The sequence below is a fragment of the Bombina bombina genome, chromosome 1, assembly GCF_027579735.1.
Source record: "Bombina bombina isolate aBomBom1 chromosome 1, aBomBom1.pri, whole genome shotgun sequence".
In the NCBI taxonomy this organism is placed as follows: domain Eukaryota; kingdom Metazoa; phylum Chordata; class Amphibia; order Anura; family Bombinatoridae; genus Bombina; species Bombina bombina.
In genome coordinates this window covers 1,543,404,912-1,543,425,177 of record NC_069499.1, presented here as the reverse complement: position 1 = coordinate 1,543,425,177, position 20,266 = coordinate 1,543,404,912, and the positions used below count along the sequence as shown (strand labels likewise).

Sequence of the window (20,266 nt, the reverse complement as noted above, 5' to 3'; positions counted from 1 at the left end):
TCTAAAAGCTTCCTGAGACCTTCTTGGAAGATTGTGTCTTCAGCCACCAGCCTGTCGGGATAGGGTGCAGTCTGGGTTTTCTTAAGCTCAGGGATTTTGGACTCGGGAGAAGTCTTTTCTTCCATTAATATCCTAGAGTTTTCGACTATCTTCATTGCTCTATTGCTCTGATAGCTTGGACTAATTGAGTTTGGTGTGGTTTAGCAGATTTCAAATGGATAACTTTTCTTCGGTGGTGTATATTATCCGCCAGGGAAGAACAAGAAGTTCCTTTGCCATGAAAGAGGAACTTGCGTTCTTCAGCGGGCGGAGTCTCACAATGGCCTACTTTCTGCCTTCCACGTCCCAGAAGTGGACATCTGGGAAGCAGATTTTCTGAGCAGATAGACCTTCATACAGGAGAGTGGGCTCTACATCCGGGAGTATTCTCAGTGTTAACTTTCAAATGGGGAGTTCAGGAGTTGGATCTGATGGCGTTCTTGTCTAAACGCTGAACATTCAATTTACAGATCATAATCAAGGGATCCGCAAGCAGCTCTGATCAACGTTCTGGCGTTTTCATGGGACTTTTGTTACATTTTCATTTTTCCTCCACTTACCCTCCTTCCTCGGGTGATAGCCCGTGTCTCACATGAGTGACCTTCGGAGTAGCTCCGGCTTGAGCTCACAGAATCGTTTTGCGGATCTGGTGCAGATGTCGTCCTTTTCCCCGTGGGGATTCCTTTAAAGGAAGGACCTTCTACCTCAAGATCTTTTTCTACATCCTAACTTAGATTCTCTGAAGCTGACTGCTTGGAGATTGCATGCCTAGTCTTGTCTGTACTAGATTTTGCAGACTAGGTGATTGATCTATGATTCAGGCCTGGAGACAGGCTTGTCAGTCACTTCTCTGAGGGGCCAGATCTCTGTCCTCTCAGTTCTTTCGCTCGCATCTGGCTGACTTATTGAATGTTCTATCCTTTGTTCAGCCCTTAGTTAGAATCAGGCATGTGTTGTAGTCTGTTGTTACTCCGTGGAGTCTCAATCCTGCTCTTAGGGTTCTGCAGCGGGCTCCGTTTGAGCCTATGCACTCTGTTGATTTTTAATTATTGTCTTGGAAGATTTTGTTTCTTCTCTCTATTTCTCTTGCTCGTAGAGTCTTTGGGCTTCGTCTCTGCAGTGTGACCTCCCTTCCTTTATTTTTTTTTTTATTCGGATAGGGCGGTCCTTCATACCAAATTGATACCTTTTCTTAAGATGGTTTCGGACCGCAATATCACTCAAGAAATTTTTGTTCCTTTGTGTCTTAATCCTTCCTTTATTAAGAAACGGCTTTTGCATAACCTGGATGTTGTGCGTGCTCTGAAGTTTATCTGCTGGTACCTGAAGATTATCTATTGCCCTTTTTTTGTTGTATTTTCTGGAAATCAGAAGGCCTTTTCTTCTATTTTTCTTTGGGTTGCGTAGTGTTCTTAGGTTGGCTTACGAGTCGGTTGGACAACAGCCTTCTGAAAGAGTTTGGTTCTTTCCTCTAGGGCTGGCTCTCCTTCTTGGGCCTTTAGAATATGAGGTTTTTGTGGAACAGACCTGTGAGGTGGCCTCTTGGTCCTCATTGCATACTTTTTTACTTATTAACTTATGGGAGGAAGTTTCTTCTAGCTGTGGTGCCTTCTGTTTAGGTACGCCTGTCTTGTTCTCCCTTTCTTCCATTCTGAGTCCTCTAGCTTGGGTATTGGTTCCCACTAGTAATTGAATGGATTTGTGGACTCTCCATGCACGACCTGCCCTTGATTTATTTTTGAGATGGTGTTTGTCTTAAACTTCAAGCACCTCTATACCATTATGTCATCTTCTCTTTCTATATTCCTTCGGCTGAATGACTGGGAGTTATGGGAAATGGGAGTGATACTTAAAGGGATATTACAGCCAAAATTGGGTGCATTTCAGTATATATATATTAGCAAAAATGCTTCTAATAAAAGCTATAGCTGTTTTAAAATTGTATTTAAGTATGCACCGTGCACCAACATTTTAAACACAGCACTTGCTCAGAGAGCCTAAGGTGCTTGTACCATCTGTTAATGACTCTTTGTTGATTGCTGACATGATTACAAGCCCCACTGATGATCTGAGAAGCTGCATTATTTAAAATGTGGGTGCAGTGACAATATCTAGCTATGCTTCACATGCACATGCAGAGAAAATTGTCAACACTAAAACAGTGATAACTTTTACAAGAAGCATTTTTGCCAATACAAGTATATTGCAAATATTTTTCTAGTCAAAGATGTAATAAATCTATGCATTTAAATTTTGACTGGAATGTCCCTTTAATCACGCTCTGCTGGGGTGTTCTTTGCTTCCCCCTGGTGGCCAAGAGTTGAAATCCCACTAGTAATTAAATAGATCTGTGGACTCTTCATGCCAGGAAAGAAAATAATTTATCAGGTAAGCATAGTGTTATTTCTTGCACTGGTAAATCCTGGCATTTCACAAACACTAGGATTTACAATCACTGTAAGTGCAAACCTATTCTCCCTTCCCTCTACTCATAGGTGCTGCCATGTTTAAATCTTTCTTAAAAATAATGCTTATGACATGATGATCATATATTTCATCCTCCAATATTATTTCTAAAAACTATATGACATGAAGACTTTTATGAAAGACATGATAATTTAAAGGGCCATAATACCCAAATGTTTAAACACTTGAAAGTGATGCAGCATAGCTGTAAAAAGCTGACTAGAAAATATCACCTGAACATCTCTATGTAAAAAAGAAAGATATTTTACCTCAAAAGTTCCTCAGTAGCCACATCCCATTGTAAAGGATTTCTAAGCAGCATATTAGTATGTCTGTCCTGGGACAGCTGAAAGGATGAGCCTCGTGCACTCTCATATTATTTCCCTATTTAGATTAGGGAAGTTTACAATGAAATCTCATGAGAGTTAAGTGAAATCTCATGAGATTACAGTAAAAGAGTTCATGACCTCAGCGCTGCTGATGCTGATTGGCTGCTGTTCATTTCTTCATTTTTTTTTTTTTACCTGCAGCTGGGCAGTAACTGAGTATACGTTTTTACACAGAACTTACTCTGCTGAACTTAGGAGATTGTGAGGTAAAATATCTTCCTTTTTTACATAGAGATGTTCAGGTGATATTTTCCTGTAAGCTTTTTACAGTTATACTGCATCAGTTTCAAGTGATTTAGCATACGAGTATTATGTCCCTTTAAATAAAGTCTCAAATGATTGCAATTCCTGTAACCTAAAGCAAATCCTGGAATACAGATACTAAAAAAATACTGAGGATGCTATTCTCAAATAAAAGAGAAATATGCATTTCTGTCACTAGGGGCGCTGTAAGGGAAAAAGGTTTCAGTTTATTTTGCTTGTAGGCTCCGTCTTGTATAGTTGATTGAGTTGTTTCTGCCCTCTCGTGACCATTGAAAACAGTAGAATTGCATAATTAAACCTTCATGCTGGGGAGCAAGTGCTTAGATCGTAACAAAAGTACTAATACAAACGCTGGAAAATTGAAATCACGCGATTGGCAATGTGATCATGTGATTTACAGGCTCCAATTGAATCATGGGAGACTGCCTAAACTGCAAGGCACACCCCCAGTCCGATTTTTCATTCCCAGGAAGGAGGAGCTTGCAGGACACCAAATAAGGTAGGACGTTCCATGCTGCCCTAATGGCGTTAAAACCCAGCCCTGTTAGGACGGCATGGAACATCCTAATAGCACAAAGCGGTTAACAAGTGCATAATAAATTATAGTGAAATATTTTATTTTTTTCCCCCACAAAGGAGGAGGCTGCAGGACGTCATATAGGTGTGAATTCCTGCACATGCTCAGTAAATTGGAAAGTTGCATTCTCTATCTGGATCATGAAAGTTTCATTTTAATTGAAAGCTAAGAGTTTAAATTCTTCTGAAACTGAACCATATTTTAACTGTATTAGTTTTATCTAAATGATGACTTGATTCCTACCAATGTTCTGCTGCCCCGCTACAGCTTAGTGTTTGCCTGTGATCTGGCCACTAAATTGTTTTTATCCTCTCAGTAAAATGGTGAGAACAACACCCAGCTTTAGGAAACCTTTCCATGGTACAATTTCTTCTCTGAGAAAAAAAACTGCAATTTGCAAATGGTGTCAAAAAGAATTTTGCTTTTCCAAATGCTACAAGGATGACAAAACACATCCTTGCGGGCCAGAGGTGTCCTAAAGACATTAAAGGGACAGTATACACACTGCATATAATAAACACTTCTCTAAATAATAATATGCACAGAAACTGAAGTAAAGATCCAGTATAAAACCTTTTAAAAACTTACTTAGAAGCTCCCAATTTAAAGGGACAGTCTAGTTCAAAAAACACTTTCATGATTCAGATAGGGCATGTAATTTTAAACAACTTTCTAATTTACTTTTATCACCAATTTTGCTTTGTTCTCTTGGTATTCTTAGTTGAAAGCTAAACCTAGGAGGTTGATATGCTAATTTCTTACACCTTGAAGGCCGCCCCTAAGCTGAATGCTTTTTTACAGTTTTTCACCACTAGAGGGTGTTAGTTCATGTGAGTCATATAGATAACACTGTGCTCATGCATATGGAGTTACCTAGGAGCCAGCACTGATTAGCTAAAATGCAAGTCTGTCAAAAGAACTGAAATAAGGGGGCAGTCTGTAGAGGCTTAGATATAAGGTAATTACAGAGTTAAAAAGTATATTATTATAACTGTGTTGGTTATGCAAAATTTGGGAATGGGTAATAAAGGCATTTATGTATGTTTTAAAGCAATACGAATTCTGTTGTAGACTGTCCCTTTAACACTGTTAATTAGATAAGCCTGGGACACCCACTGAAAGGGACCGATAGCAGAACCTCTCCACCTCACTCCCCTGCATATGAAACGACCCATTATACAAACAGAAGCAGTCTGAAGTCTGTAAACATCTAAAACTTTAGAGCTTGGTTAGGAGTCTAAAAATCATCACAATGCTATTTAAAAATAAGCAAAACTTTACATTGTTACAAAAACACTCCCAGATGGGCTATATAAATGGATCATCTACAAAACATTAATGCACAGAAAAATCTAATGTAGAATGTCCCTTTAATGGAATTAAATGAGGGCCACAACAATGAAAGTGCAATTAGCTTTTCCTCCAATGTTCCATTTCAGAAACATTGCTCCTGTAACGCATCATCATAAAGGACTTCTCCGCCAGCAGCAAGTGACGCAAACAAGTGCCTCCAAAAATGCATCATACGTTTCCATAATCAGGAAAAAGTGTATCAAGCTCTTGCAAGAGCAATATATTCTGGAACCCTATTGTCAATAACTGAAAACACAAATTATTAAAGGGATATGAATTTCAAAACATTTTCTTTTGTGATTCGGACAGAGAATACAATTTTAAAATGTTTCCAATTTACTTAAATTATCAAATTTGCTTTTGTTCTGATGATATTCTTTGTTGAAGAGATACTTAGGTAGGTGGCTGGAGCACTACGTGTCAGGGTATAGTGCTGCTATCTAGTGCCCTTGTAAATAAATAACATTCTTGCAAAACTGCTGTCGCTCCAGAAACCCTCCTGAGGAATTTTTTTCCATCAAAAGATACAAAATGAAAATTTGATAACAGAAGAAAATGAGAAAGTTGTTTAAAATGACGCTCTGTCTCTTTACTGGCCCAGCAGACTCTCCATGAGCCTCTTTTAGAGTCATATACATAGTTTATTTAAAGGGACAGTCAACACCAGAATTTGTGTTGTTTAAAAAGACGGATAATCCCTTTATTACCCATTCCCCAGTTTTGCACAACCAACACAGTTATATTAATACACTTTTTACCTCTGTAATTACCTTGTATCTAAGCCTCTGCAGACTGCCCCCTTATTTCAGATTTTTTGACAGACTTGCATTTTAGCCAATCAGAACTCACTCCTTGGTCACTTCACGTGCATGAGCTCAATGCTATCTATATGAAACACATGAACTAATGTCCTCTAGTGGTCAAAATGCATTCAGATAAGAGGCAGTCTTCAAGGTCTAAGAAATTAGCATATGAACCTCCTAGGTTTAGCTTGTAACTAAGAATATCAAAAGAACAAAGCAAAATTGGTGATAAAAGTAAATTGGGAAGTTGTTTAAAAGCACATGCTCTTTTTAAATCATGAAAGTTTTTTTGGACTTGACTGTCCCTTTAATTTTTCCATTTTTGTGTTGTTTTTTTTTGTGTTTGTGTGGGAGGGGGGGTTTTCCTTGTTCTGGCAGAAGAGGCTCCTTACAATACACATGTTCTTTACATATCCAGACCTTCTAGTTCCATTTGTAACAAAAAAATTAAGTTTTAAAAAAGCAAATTTAGAATATTATTTACTGAATAATCTGTACTTTTATTTCAAGCATAATACTTTTATACACACTGCATTTTATGTTCCCTATGTAACAAAATGTCTTTCAATTGTAAGAGTACTCCGCTCTGCGTTTCTTTTGAATTATTCTGAAATTTTCTGGAAAGTTTTTTATTTTATTTCCCATAACAAAAATTTCCAGAAATGTTACATCCCTGTATGGGGCACAAAGCCTGTTTGAAATTTAGTGCAATCCGTCAGGTTGCTGTGTGTTACCTGTACAGCTTTTTCATAAGAAATTGGTACAATGTGAGCCTCTAACTTAAAGGGACATGAAACCATTATCCAGACAGAGCATACAATAAAAAAATCTAATTTACTTCTATTGTCAAATTTACTTTGTTCGCTGTTGATGAAAATATCTAGGTAGGTAGCGGGCAAGTCCGGAGAACTAAATGGTCGCAGTTTTGCAAAAAGAGCACTAGATGGCAGCAGTGTGTGCACAGGGTATAACATTGTTAGAAACATACTTGCAAAATTGCCATATTAGTGCTGAAATGTAAACACTCCTAAGCCTACCCACCTGCTTTTCAACAAAGGATACCAAGAAAATAAAGAAAATCTAAAGGGATATTAACCCTTTAAGGACACAGCTTTCAGTTTGCTCAATTGTTTTATGACGGAAAAATTCCGTCATATGTCCTTAAGAGGTTAAACACTAAATAAATGCTAGACAGAATGATGCATTCAAAGAAAAGATTAGTATGAGAATAACATAGATGTATATATTTTTTTTTTGAAGTTTCATTAGCTGTTTAAATATTAACAAATGAAGTGTACAGTTTTAGTGTCTATAAACCAATAGGAGCTGCCATGTTGTAACTTAGGTTACATTCTCTGCTGTGGCAAATTAGGGACAGTTATAAATAGGTCACTAGAGTGTGCAGCCAATGGCTGTGTGGAATATAACCGTGTTCTGCACTTCCATTTCTAACAGAAACTGAAAATCTCACAACTTCAGAATGGAATTACAGGAAAAGGGGACAAAATAAATAATGAAAGTATATTGTTAAGTTTATATATATATATATATATATATATATATATATATATATATATACACACACACATATATATACAATTTATCATTTTTTATATCACCATCTCAAAGTGTTTAATGTCCTTTTAATAACAGAACTATATTGGAAAGTTCATTTTGGGTTTCATGTCCTGTTTAAAAGGGAATGTTCTGGAGTGACCAATCAGAGCCTGGACCTCAAACCTATGAAAATCTGTGCCCTGACCTACAGGACACTGTGCACATGAGATTCTATAATAATTTGATTGAGCCTTAACAAATGAAATAAAATTAAAAAATCCAAGTGAGCAAAATTAATAGTGCTCCATCCAAACTAATATATTTCTGTAATAAACGCATCAGCGCTCCTACAAATTATTAGATACATTAAACAACTTCTAATTACAAGATTTGTCTGCAGTTTTGCTGTAAATTAATATGCTGGGTGAGTGGGATAGTTTAATGCACTAACATCTTGTTTGCTGCAGTTGTTTTTCAACAGTCAAACCCCACCCACCACTTGTCCTATTTAGAGGAGCCAGTCTGGGCTTGTTACGGTAATAAACCTATCTAGCCACAGTGATTTTAATTTAACTTCATTGTTGTGTAGTTCCTTATCTGACCAGCAGGGTTAGGCTTGCAAAGTCTGCACTTCTAATTCTCAGAACTGGAAACTCCAGATCTTCAGGAGAGGGGGTAAAAGAAATAAAGTATATTACAGTTGCACATTAACATATATTATAATCTTTTAGTGTTTACAGAAGCAGGGCTCCCTAAACTACATCCCACATCCAGCCCTGCATGGGTTTTCTGTGTCTCATAGTAGTACTTCTAAAATAAAAAGCATGCGTTCTTGTACCAAACATAAATCTGAGTAGTGTAAACCGTTAAATTACATTTGTTAGTAGAAGCTAACTATAACTGCTTATAGTTTAACTTTGAGGCATAAGTGTAAATATAATAATATTCTACCATTAGTGACAGTGAATAAATAAAAAAGCTTGCGTATCCCTCACTGTACAGTGTACTTGTAAAATAGTTTTTTCCTTGATGTGTTTCTTATGACTTGTTATATCAACTGCAGATTTTAAAATGTACGAGACATTGTTTAGGTTTATTTTTGTATCTGAAACAGCTATTTTGATAGTTGCTCAATTCGGATGGGTTAAGCTTGCAGAGAGAGCACACTTTATTATCTTATCTTTCTTTATGTGCACAATGATCTCCTTGTATGTGGTTATACACAAAAGCCAGTTCTTCAAGATAGCAGTTGAACATGAACAATTTAGTTCCTCTCTCTAACACCGCCCACTGGTATTGTGATTTCTTCTGTTCCTTCTTGTTTGAATAGCTCTTTTATAGCCAGTACTGAAATTTACATTTTGGGTGGCTCTACAACAGGCAAAAGCAGCTTTTTTACATGATAAACTAAAGATAAAGGAACTATTTGTGTAAACAATTTACTACACTACAGCCGTTAAAATGAATAATTGGGAACACGCTAAAAGCACACTTTAAGGATGCGCGCTCTTATGCAAACAAGGTTATTGCAGATTTTAATTTATAATTATTTTCCACACCTTTAGAATTGCATATCTAATTATTTATCTTCATCTTGAAATATCTTGAGATTTTAATATAAAATTGGAGGTTTGGACTTCACAAGCCTAATTCTGCTACATCACTGTCTCTAATTTGCTTCCACAGAAATGACACAATAACTGCAGATCAATGAAGAGGTTTCTGACAAAATGACAGTGACTATCTAAAAAGATGGAATTGGCTGTTCCAAATCACACACGTGGTGAGTGGAGATTTGGCTATTTAAAAATAATTGCAGCAAGCAAGGTGTTAAACATTCAATAAAATCCCACACTCAATTAGTATGTTAAACTATTGCAAGACTGGAGAACAATCTTGTAATTACACTGTTTTTATAAACATTGCGCTTACGAGAGCACACACACATAGGCTCCTATGGCAGCCTCGGGCTGATGCCGTCACACACGGCCTCATAACCTCACGCAGCGATGGGCAGCATTCTTTAATATATATGTATATCAGCACATACATATATAATTTCATTTTTTTTTCCAACACCCCACTCCCACCAACTTTAGACCCCAAAAACTGCCTAGTGCAGTTGATTTTAATAATAATATAAAAAAGCTACTTTTTTTTATTAAAACTACGATGTCCTCTTATTTTGAGGGCATTTGGGGCACTTTTAGAAAATTAACCAGAAATCTAATCAACTAGAACCTAGGTAGGCTCAGGAGCTGTTGATTGGTGGCTACACATATATGCTTCATGGTATTGGCTCGCTAGTAAGTTAACTAGATCCCAGTAGTGCATTTCTGCTTCTTCAACAAAGAACACCAAGAGAATAAAGCAAATTAGATAGAAATAAATTGGAAAGTTGTTTAAAATTCTATTCTCTAAATTAATTATGAAAGAAAAACGTTAGGTTTCAAGTCCCTAAAAAAAAAAAAAAAAAAAAGCATGATCTGTTGAGGAGTTTTCCTCCTGGTTTCAATGCCCAGCAGCCTGATGATATTATATATTATGAGTGTGTACATATTATTGTGTATGTAGTGCATGCAGGTCAGTGACAGAGGGACGTTCTGCAGCTGGTGCGTCCTGTATCTCTAACGTAACACACTCTTGTGTTAGTGCTGTATATAACTAATGGGAGTGAGCCCTGCACCCAGTGAGAACAGGAGGGGCGTAGGCGGAGCACCCATGCACTCTTATATAAGGAGCTGTGTGCAGAAACCAGAACTAAACACAGCAAACTCACAGCTGCACTCAGATCTAAGCTGGACGTGACCAATCTCAGCCAAACTCAACTGAACATAACTACACTTAAACCAGCTCAGCTATAGTGATCACAGCTGGCATCATGACACTGTTCCCAATGGAGGTTCTGTGGGCTGCAGGTTAGTACAGAGTGCTATAGGACATTTTCTCTCTATATATATCTATAGAGTACTATATATATTATTATCGGTTATTTGTAGAGCACTAAACAGATTTCGTGTATATATATATATATATGTGTGTGTGTGTATATATATATATATATATGTATAAATATATGTATGTGTGTGTGTGTGTATCATTGCATCTATATATATATGTGTGTGTGTGTGTGTATATATGTGTGTGTGTGTATATATATATATATATATGTATAAATATATGTATGTGTGTGTGTGTGTATCATTGCATCTATATATATATGTGTGTGTGTATATATGTGTGTGTGTGTGTATGTATATATATATATATATATATATATATATATATATATATATATATATATATATATATATAGAATGCAGACGGCAGACTTTTATGCTACTTATCAGCCTGTTGCCATATTTAGAGACATGATCTGACTTTGGCCTTTCTTGCTTCTTTCCTCAGGAATCTCTATAGTTCTGCTGCTGTTGCTGCTCCTACTGTTTGTGTATTACAGACACCCTCAGTTCTGCAAACAGCTGTGCACAGGAAGCGACCAATATGTTGTAAGTGCAATGGGGTCAGACCCTCGTTTATCTCTCTTTTATAACCTAGTGTCACCTCATGGTGCGTTGTGGATCTCTTTTTGCTGAGCTTGGTCCCCTGTCTCTCCTATGCTCTTCCTCTGGTGGTCTCTAACGGACGTCCTTTCTCCTGCATATCTCAGTTCATGGATCACACTCACTCCATCTATCCATGTTGGTCACTAATGACTTTGTTTGCTGTCCCCCTGCATGCCTGTGTATGTTTGCTGACTACCCCCCTGTTGCTGCCCCCTTGCATGCCTGTGTATATCTGCTGACTGACGCTTTCCTTTACATCTATCATTGGTGGTCTCTAATGACTGTTTGCTGACTACCCCCCCTATTGCTGCCCCTTGCATGCCTGTGTATATCTGCTGACTGACGCTGTCCTTTACATCTATCATTGGTGGTCTCTAATGACTGTTTGCTAACTACCCCCTGTATGCCTGTGTATATCTGCTGACTGACGCTTTCCTTTACATCTATCATTGGTGGTCTCTAATGACTGTTTGCTGACTACCCCCCTATTGCTGCCCCTTGCATGCCTGTGTATATCTGCTGACTGACGCTGTCCTTTACATCTATCATTGGTGGTCTCTAATGACTGTTTGCTAACTACCCCCTGTATGCCTGTGTATATCTGCTGACTGACGCTTTCCTTTACATCTATCATTGGTGGTCTCCGATGACTGTTTGCTGACTACCCCCCCCTGTTGCTGCCCCCTTGCATGCCTGTGTATGTCTGCTATCCTCCTGATGCTGCCCCCCGTGTATATCTGCTGACTGACGCTGTCCTTTACATCTATCATTGGTGGTCTCTAATGACTGTTTGCTGACTACTCCCCTATTGCTGCCCCTTGCATGCCTGTGTATATCTGCTGACTGACGCTGTCCTTTACATCTATCATTGGTGGTCTCTAATGACTGTTTGCTGACTACCCCCCTGTTGCTGCCCCCTTGCATGCCTGTGTATGTTTGCAGACTATCCCCTTGCATGCCTGTGTATATCTGCTGACTGACGCTTTCCTTTACATCTATCATTGGTGGTCTCTAATGACTGTTTGCTGACTACCCCCCTATAGCTGCCCCTTGCATGCCTGTGTATATCTGCTGACCGACGCTTTCCTTTACATCTATCATTGGTGGTCTCTAATGACTGTTTGCTGACTACCCCCCTATAGCTGCCCCTTGCATGCCTGTGTATATCTGCTGACCGACGCTTTCCTTTACATCTATCATTGGTGGTCTCTAATGACTGTTTGCTGACTACCCCCCTGTTGCTGTCCCCTTGCATGCCTGTGTATATCTGCTGACCGACGCTTTCCTTTACATCTATCATTGGTGGTCTCTAATGACTGTTTGCTGACTACCCCCCTATTGCTGCCCCTTGCATGCCTGTGTATATCTGCTGACTGACTCTGTCCTGTACAGCTATCATTGGTGGTCGCTGATGACTGTTTGCTAACTGTCCCCCTGTTGCTGACCCCATGTATGCCTGTATATGTTTGCTGACTATCCCCTTGTTGCTGCCCCCCCCCCTGCATGCCTGTGTATATCTGCTGACTGACGCTGTCCTTTACAACCATCATTGGTGGTCTATGACCACTGTAGACATTTAATTTCTGTCCCTCATCTGCTACAGGATCAGCCGCCTGCATTTTTCTGCCGTACGAATCAGGGGAATACCAGAGATGACCAACTGGACCTCAACTCGGTAATGCAGGTACATTATACAGCCACCCTTGTTAGTGTTTTATAGGGTCTGCCCTATGTGCAGCACTGGACCTCATATACATACTGTTCTTCTCCTAAAGGAAAACCCTGTGTTCTGTGTGGGACCCCCAAGCACATACTGCCTGCCAAGTTATGACAGTGTCCGGGAAAAAGATCGCCAGCTTGGGATCCAGAAATTAACACTTGAGAAGTGTGATCTCAATTGGACCCCCACTCTGGAGGTGAGTTACAGACTACAAAACCTCACAAACAGCTTTGTATAAAAGAAACTGTCACGTGCACTTTCATTTGTAAATGTAAAAGACCATTTATCCTCATTAAAACATCTGCAACCTAAACTATAGAAATTCTGTTCGCCGGCAGCACAAACATAAAGTCTCAGATAAATAACTGCTTCACTGCTGTATAGTTTCATTTAGAATAAAACAAACACCTGCTGTTACAGTGTAAATCTATGGGCTGTATGTGCTGTAAGTAAAACGTAAGATCCCTAAAGTTACTTGTTTAATAGAAAATGTCGGCATTTATTGCCCCTATACTGCTCTATTCAGAGTATTTGTAACTCGGTGCATTACATCATGAATGCTAGTACGCTTCCTTAATCACAGATCAAAGCAGACGAATTTATAATGCACAGCGCAGTCTTATCTATATAGTAAAAATACTTAAATTGTCCTGCGTCTGTGGAAAAATGTTGTCAAAATTGGGCCCAAAGTCTAAACTTGTTTACTCACCTCACCTAGTTAATAATTATACATCCATGTTAACTGGAAGGACTGATACTATGGCATTATTTTCCTGGCACCATAAAGAAAATATATTGCACCAACCGGAGTACTATCTAGAACTGTGTGGGGTTATGAACACTAAAAAATGTTATTTACGGAAATGTACTGCACTCTCAAACCAGACAGGGTACCCATCCCATGACGCTGCAAAACCCACAGCTCTGAGTGCTCACCAGCACTCACAGCCAGCTGCACAGCTTTTAGTGACTCAGGCAGATAACCCCAGAAAAGCCTGAGGGCAAAGCCCATAAGGAAAATTACAAAACAAAATGATTAAAACACATAAAAAGTTTGGCACTCTCTTGCAAGCACATAGCTAGATTAAAAGCAAAATGGAAGAGTTACAGCATTTGGCCAAATGGTGATAGGCTCAAGACCATATCAAGGTCTCTTCCTCCCCGAGTCCCTAACCTACAGCAACACAATGCAGCCTTCAAATAAACACACAGATACAAACAAGGGTGAAAAAAGCCCTTTGTCATTTTCCTACACACACACACACACACACATATATAGGTTTGGATTTAGGAATATTTGCATCTTTAAAATAGAACAGTTTGGAGAGGGGATAGGACCAAATTGTAAACAACAATATATTATGTCATTATTTACGTGTCGTAATACAGCATACACATGTAACCTAAAGGTAGTTTTATATACATTGTTAGTACTTGTGTATACATAGCACCAACAGAAAGATAGAACAGTACTGTAATCACACACAAAAAGCAAAACAATGACACAGGCAGAGCAGATTGCGACTTACAGGCGGGAAAAATATTAAAGCTGAAAAGTTTGGATTTTGGATACCTGCTCTTTATTTACCAATGTTTTAATCTATTTTTTGCGCAGGCCCCTCCAAGCTATGCAGAATCAGTCAGAACTCCGCCGCCGCCGCCATATTGTGTGTGAGAGCATGCTACTGCAGACTGGACACAACACAACTGTGTAACCGGGCTCCACGGCCACTAGACGCGACTTACAGTGGATTTGGAACTGCTGGCGTACTAAAGAAACTGGTCATGTTGGTCATGTGGGTGAGAAGCAAAGCATGGCATTTTCAGGACACCATATACTGTGGGCATGGGTCTCCAAACAGTGTAAGGATTGACCAAGATCTGCCAGACATGGCACACAGACTGGTTGGCGCATGACTTGGTCTGTGTGGAGAGGCACAGCGACAGATTTCATGTCACCCGCTGTGTAGGTTTTGGACAGGGCAGGTGCCAAGAGATGAACCAATCCGTGGAGGTGTAGTACCCATCCAAAAGTGAATATACTACACTACCTACCTTTTCATAAAGCTGCATTAAACGTTCAGCTGCCAGAGAAAGTTACAAAGCAATGCTACAGCCTTCTCTGGCAGGCAAGGGGCGAGACTGGAGTTACTAACATTATAACTTCGCTGTGTCATCACATATTAGATACTGCTGTATTAATAACACTGAAGATACTGCTATGATAATTTATTAAAAAGTTATTTACACAAAAGCGTTGTCTCACATCATGTCTACAAGTTGGAACTGGCTATTCTGCCGTGTGGGAATAACGTTAATAAAAGTCTTGTACAGAACAGCGCCCACAGGCAACTGGCAAATAACGTTCTCAGTTTCGGTGCTGTAAGGGGGAGGGATATACACTTCCTTGGTGTAGCGGACAATTCCATCCTCCAACGCAAAGAGAGTATTGTTGCGGCCGATGCCCACCTACAAGTAGAGCAACAAGTGAGTTTATTGCTTAAGTTGCCATTAGGAAAACACCACTACAGAGAGAAAGTGGGCACTAACCTGGGAGCCAGGATGCCAACGCATCAGACGCTGGGTGGCAAGAATGTTCCCAGCATGAACGAATTCTCCTGCAGGAGAGAAAGATGGTGAAAGATAAGTGCTGGCAAAGAAAGGGTTAAATGAGAGCAACAAAACAAAGTAGTAACAGAGAAACTGCATAAGAGAAAGTGCAATACATAATAAACACAGTATTATAATAATACCAACAACTATATTATAAATAATACAAAATGAATAAATAGACCACAGCTACAGACAAAGTGCCCCTTATGTAAAAATAGGGAATAAACAAACATTTCTACATCACACACAGACAATAGGCACCGACAACGTTGGACTTAAAAGGATATTGTGTTACACTGTGGCCATTTGCGGTCTTATTATTGCTGAGAAACTGTTCCTGCTTAAAGGAATATTAAACCATCCTCCTTAAGTAAAAACTAATATGTTAAATCAAAGAAAACATAAAAAGAAACAGATTGTGAAAAAACAGCAAACAACTTACTTGTTTTATTGCATAATGAAAACTTAGAAATTCTCAGTGTAGCCCTGCCCCCAGTGTGATATTCATTTTTGATACTTAGATTACATTCTAACTGATCTAGGCATGAGCAAGTCTGACTCCCTGTTATCTAGTCTATTCACTTAATAGTAATCAGCCTAGAGATTTTATGACATTTAGCTAAGATACACTTTCCTGCAGAGGCCCCTCCTCCTTGTGACAGGAGGCAAAGGACACTGCATAAATGTAGTGTAAAAAAACAGGAAAATCCATTTAAATACATGAATATACATATTGCAATTATATCTATTAAGTATAAGACACAGTTTAGTGCTTTTGTAAAATGAATGTTAAACACCCCTTTAATGTCACTTATCTGTACTGATCAGTGTTCTGTGCATTGTACATATTGGGAATTGAGAGAGCCTTAGTTGTGAGTTATGTGCAAGCCTACAGGGTGATCTTACACTTACCGTGCTGCTAGTGAGAATGTTACTTGTAACACAGGGTACAATATTATAACGCTTGCGCAGGTCAGTAATCAGTCTTAGCTACTAAAGTCATTTTATAAATATTATCTCTCATATCCTTTCTACTTTATTTATTACTTAAACTTTCAAGAGGTCTTTACAAAGAAAGCTGCATTATAAAATAAAGTTAAAAGGGACCTAAAACTGCAAGAATTTCTCTCATGATTCAGATGTGTAAAATGAAAAAAAGGGGAAAAATAAAACAACTTTCCGATTTACTTCTCTTGGTATCCTTTGTTGAAAGGCAGGTAGCTAGACTCGGGAGCATGCATGTGTCTAAAGCACTATATGGCAGCAGTTTTGCAAGAATAAATCATTTTAACAGTAAAACAGTGTTATACATTTGCAAGAACACTAGGTGGCAGCAGTGTTTCCTGCCTTGTAGCGCTTCAGAAATTCCACGCTACCAACAGAGAATAACGGGAGAATAAAGCAAAGTTGAAAATAGAAGTAAATTAGATTTTTTTTTTTAAACTGCATGCTCTGCCCGAATCACAAAAGAAAAATGTTGTCTTTCCTGTCCCTTTTAACCCCTTGAGGACCGATGACTGTTCAGGACCGTCATCAGAAACATCCCCTTGAGGACGGATGACGGTCCTGAACTGTCAGGACTTAAAACGAGCAGCGGGAGCGATTAGAGATCGACTCTGCCGAAATACCACTGTTACTATCTGCCAGGCATGTGAGGTAGATGGTAACAGCCAATTATTATGTTTGAGCGACACTTGTTTGCTCATTATTGGCTGCTGTAAAAGTGGGTGTTACAAACACTCACTCTGACAGTGATCTCTGCCCCTCTCTCCACTGTAGCGTTTTGAGAGGGAGAGACAGAGATCAGTGATAGTTTGTTGCCAGAAGTGTTCCAGAACCTGTGAAAAAAAAGTGTCAAAAATCAATACAATTCCTTTTTAACCCCTTCTCTGCCAAATCCTGTTACAGCAGCGCATTTGTACTGTCTGTATTTATTTTTGCCCATAAGGGTTATTTTTTGTTAAAAAGCTGTGTATTAGGTAGTTTTAGCCTGTTTAGCATAGGGTTAGGTAGATTGTAAAAAATAAAAATAAAAATTTGTGTGTTAGTAATTTGTTAGTTTAGTAAGTTAGATAGGTAGTTACATAGTGTGTTGGTGAAATATGCAGCGCAGGTACAATTTGGAGGAGGCATATGCCTTCTTGGCATCAGACTCTGATGCCACTGACACTGCGTCTGATTTTGACCCAGGTCAGTTTTCTGACACGTCTAGTGACACATTGTGTGTGAGCCGGCTGCAAAAAGAAGCTGTGCTTCCCCTACAACGTCGAATGTGGAGGAGTGGGTACCTCCACAGTTAGCTGAGCCCAACATCCCCCCCTTTTAGTGCCAACGCAGGCATTAATGTCAATGTGCATGACTTCTCCCCTATGCAATATAGCGAGTTATTTTTAGGGAATACCATCTGGGAGGAGATTGCTTCCCAGACTAATCTATATGCTACTAATAATACCTATCAGGGTAGCTATGTAGTCAGGGAACATGCTTGGCATCCCACAGATGTCCCTGGTTCTGGGCTCTTACTATGCTCATGGGGATTATAAAGAAGCCATCAATTCATTCTTACTGGAGCACCAACCCTATCTGTTCTAACCCAGTGTACTCGCAAACCATGTCTAGAGCAAGATATGAGTTGCTGCTCCGCTTTTTACACTTCAATGACAATACCCTCTGTCATCCCAGAAATTACCCCCAATATGATGGTCTACCAGTGGGCATATTTTATAAAGCCTATCTTCAAAAAAGATTTTCTGAAGTTTATACCCCCCAACAAAATATTGATTGATGAATTGCTAATGAAATACAAAGGGAGATTAGGATTCAAATAGTACATCCCCCTCAAAGCGCTCTAGATATGGCGTAAAATTCTATAAACTTTGCGAGAGTGAAAGTGGCTATATATAGCTGCTTTCGCTCTCGTAAAGTTTATAGAATTTTACACCATATCTAGAGCGCTTTAAGGGGATGTACTGTTTGAATCCTAATCTCCCCTAAAACAGATATTTACGCCATATCTTTCGTGTATATGAGGGGAAGACTGTCAACTGGACCCTCCTGGCTGTCCTGACTTTCTGGGGACAAGTGGGAAAATAGTTTGGGACCTACTGATGCCCTTGTTCAATAAAGGTTACCACCTTTATGTGGACAATTTCTATAGCAGTGTCCGTTTTTTTCAAACAGTTTATGGTTTGCAGACACTGGCCTGCGGCACTGTGCAAAGAAATTCCAAAGATTTCCCCAGAACTCTCATACAGGCCAAATTAAAAAAAAAAAAAAAAAAAAAAAAAAAAGAAGGAGCATGCAAAGCTCTGCGCAAACCTGTAGTGTTAGCAATAAAATTTAAGGACAGGAAGGATGTAAACGTGATAACCACCATCCATGACAAAACAATGTCAGACGTCACTGTCCGAGGCAGAGTACAGACCAAACCTGTTTGCATCAGGGCTTATAACAGGCACATGGGGGGTTTTGATTTGGCTGATCAGCTGATGCAGCCATATCTGATCCTATGAAAAACAAAAGCCTGGTATAAAAAAGGTGGCTCTTATGCAAGTAGCAACACACAATTCATTTTTACTTTTTAAAAAATGAATCCAGGAAAAACCTCTCTCCAATTTCAGCTCAATCTGATTTTAACAATTTATGAAGATGGTCAAGTTCCAACAAGTGCTAGAGGAGTCCAGAATTGGGGCAACACATTTAATTTTCAGGAAACCACCAACTGAAAAAAAAGCCAATCCCCAGAAACGTTGCAGAGTCTGTTACAAAAAAGGGAAAAAGGACAGACACCCCCTTTTACTGTCCCGATTGCCCTTCAAAACCTGGACTGCGTTTTGGAACTTGTTTTAACCCCTTAACGACTGAGGACGTGCAGGGTACGTCCTCAGAAAAAAGGCAGTTAATGCCTGAGAACGTACCCTGCACGTCCTCAGTGTGGAAAGCAGCTGGAAGCGATCCTGCTCGCTTCCAGCTGCTTTCCGGTTATTGCAGTGATGCCTCGATATGGAGGCATCCTGCAATAACGTTTTTAAGTCATCCGGTGCAGAGAGAGCCACTCTGTGGCCCTCTCTGCACCGGAGATCGGTGGCTACCTGCGTTGGTGGGTGGGAGCCAGACCGGGAGGCGGGTGGCGGCCATCGATGGCCATGTGGATGTGAAGGGGGGCGGGATCGTGGGCGGGGGTGGCTGGGGGCGCGCACGGGCGCGCGCGCGTGCACGGGAGGGTGGGGGCGGGCGCGTGCACGGGGAGGGAGCGGGTGGGAACCGCTACACTACAGAAAATGGGAAATAAAAAATATATTAAAAAAAAAATGTTAAACAATAAGCAAGGTGGTGGGGGTTAGTCTGTGGGGGGTGGGGGGGGGGGGAAGCTACACTACAGAAAAAAACCAAAAAAAACAAAAAAAAAAGCATTTTTTTATTGTAAACTGGGTACTGGCAGACAGCTGCCAGTACCCAAGATGGCCCCCAATAAGGCAGAGGGGAGGGTTAGAGAGCGGTTTTGGGGGGGATCAGGGAGGTTGGGGGCTAAGGGGGGGATCCTACACAGTAGCATATGTAAATATGCTAAAAAAAAAATTCATTTTTTTTAAAAAACCCTTTTATTTTAGTACTGGCAGACTTTCTGCCAGTACTTAAGATGGCGGGGACAATTGTGGGGTGGGGGAGGGAAGGGAGCTGTTTGGGAGGGATCAGGGGGTGGGATGTGTCAGATGGGAGGCTGATCTCTACACTAAAGCTAAAATTAACCCTGCAAGCTCCCTACAAACTCCCTAATTAACCCTTTCACTGCTAGCCATAATACACGTGTGAGGCGCAACAGGATTTAGTGGCCTTCTAATTACCAGAAAGCAACGCCAAAGTCATATATGTCTGCTATTTCTGAACAAAGGGGATCCCAGACAAGCATTTACAACCAT

At 39.7% G+C, this 20,266-nt stretch overlaps 1 protein-coding gene across 1 annotated transcript in view; it reads right to left on the bottom strand.

Moving 5' to 3' along the window:
* Positions 1-14,948: 14,948 nt before the first annotated feature.
* MRPL27 (mitochondrial ribosomal protein L27) overlaps positions 14,949-20,266 on the bottom strand; it is a 31,459-nt gene continuing 26,141 nt past the window's right edge. Inside the window, exons 3-4 of the mRNA XM_053708859.1 lie at positions 15,285-15,352; positions 14,949-15,203 (exon numbers count right to left, since the gene is read on the bottom strand). Coding sequence (XP_053564834.1) covers positions 14,997-15,203; positions 15,285-15,352 — 275 coding nt within the window. The 3' untranslated portion in view covers positions 14,949-14,996. The remainder of the gene's footprint in view (positions 15,204-15,284; positions 15,353-20,266) is intronic.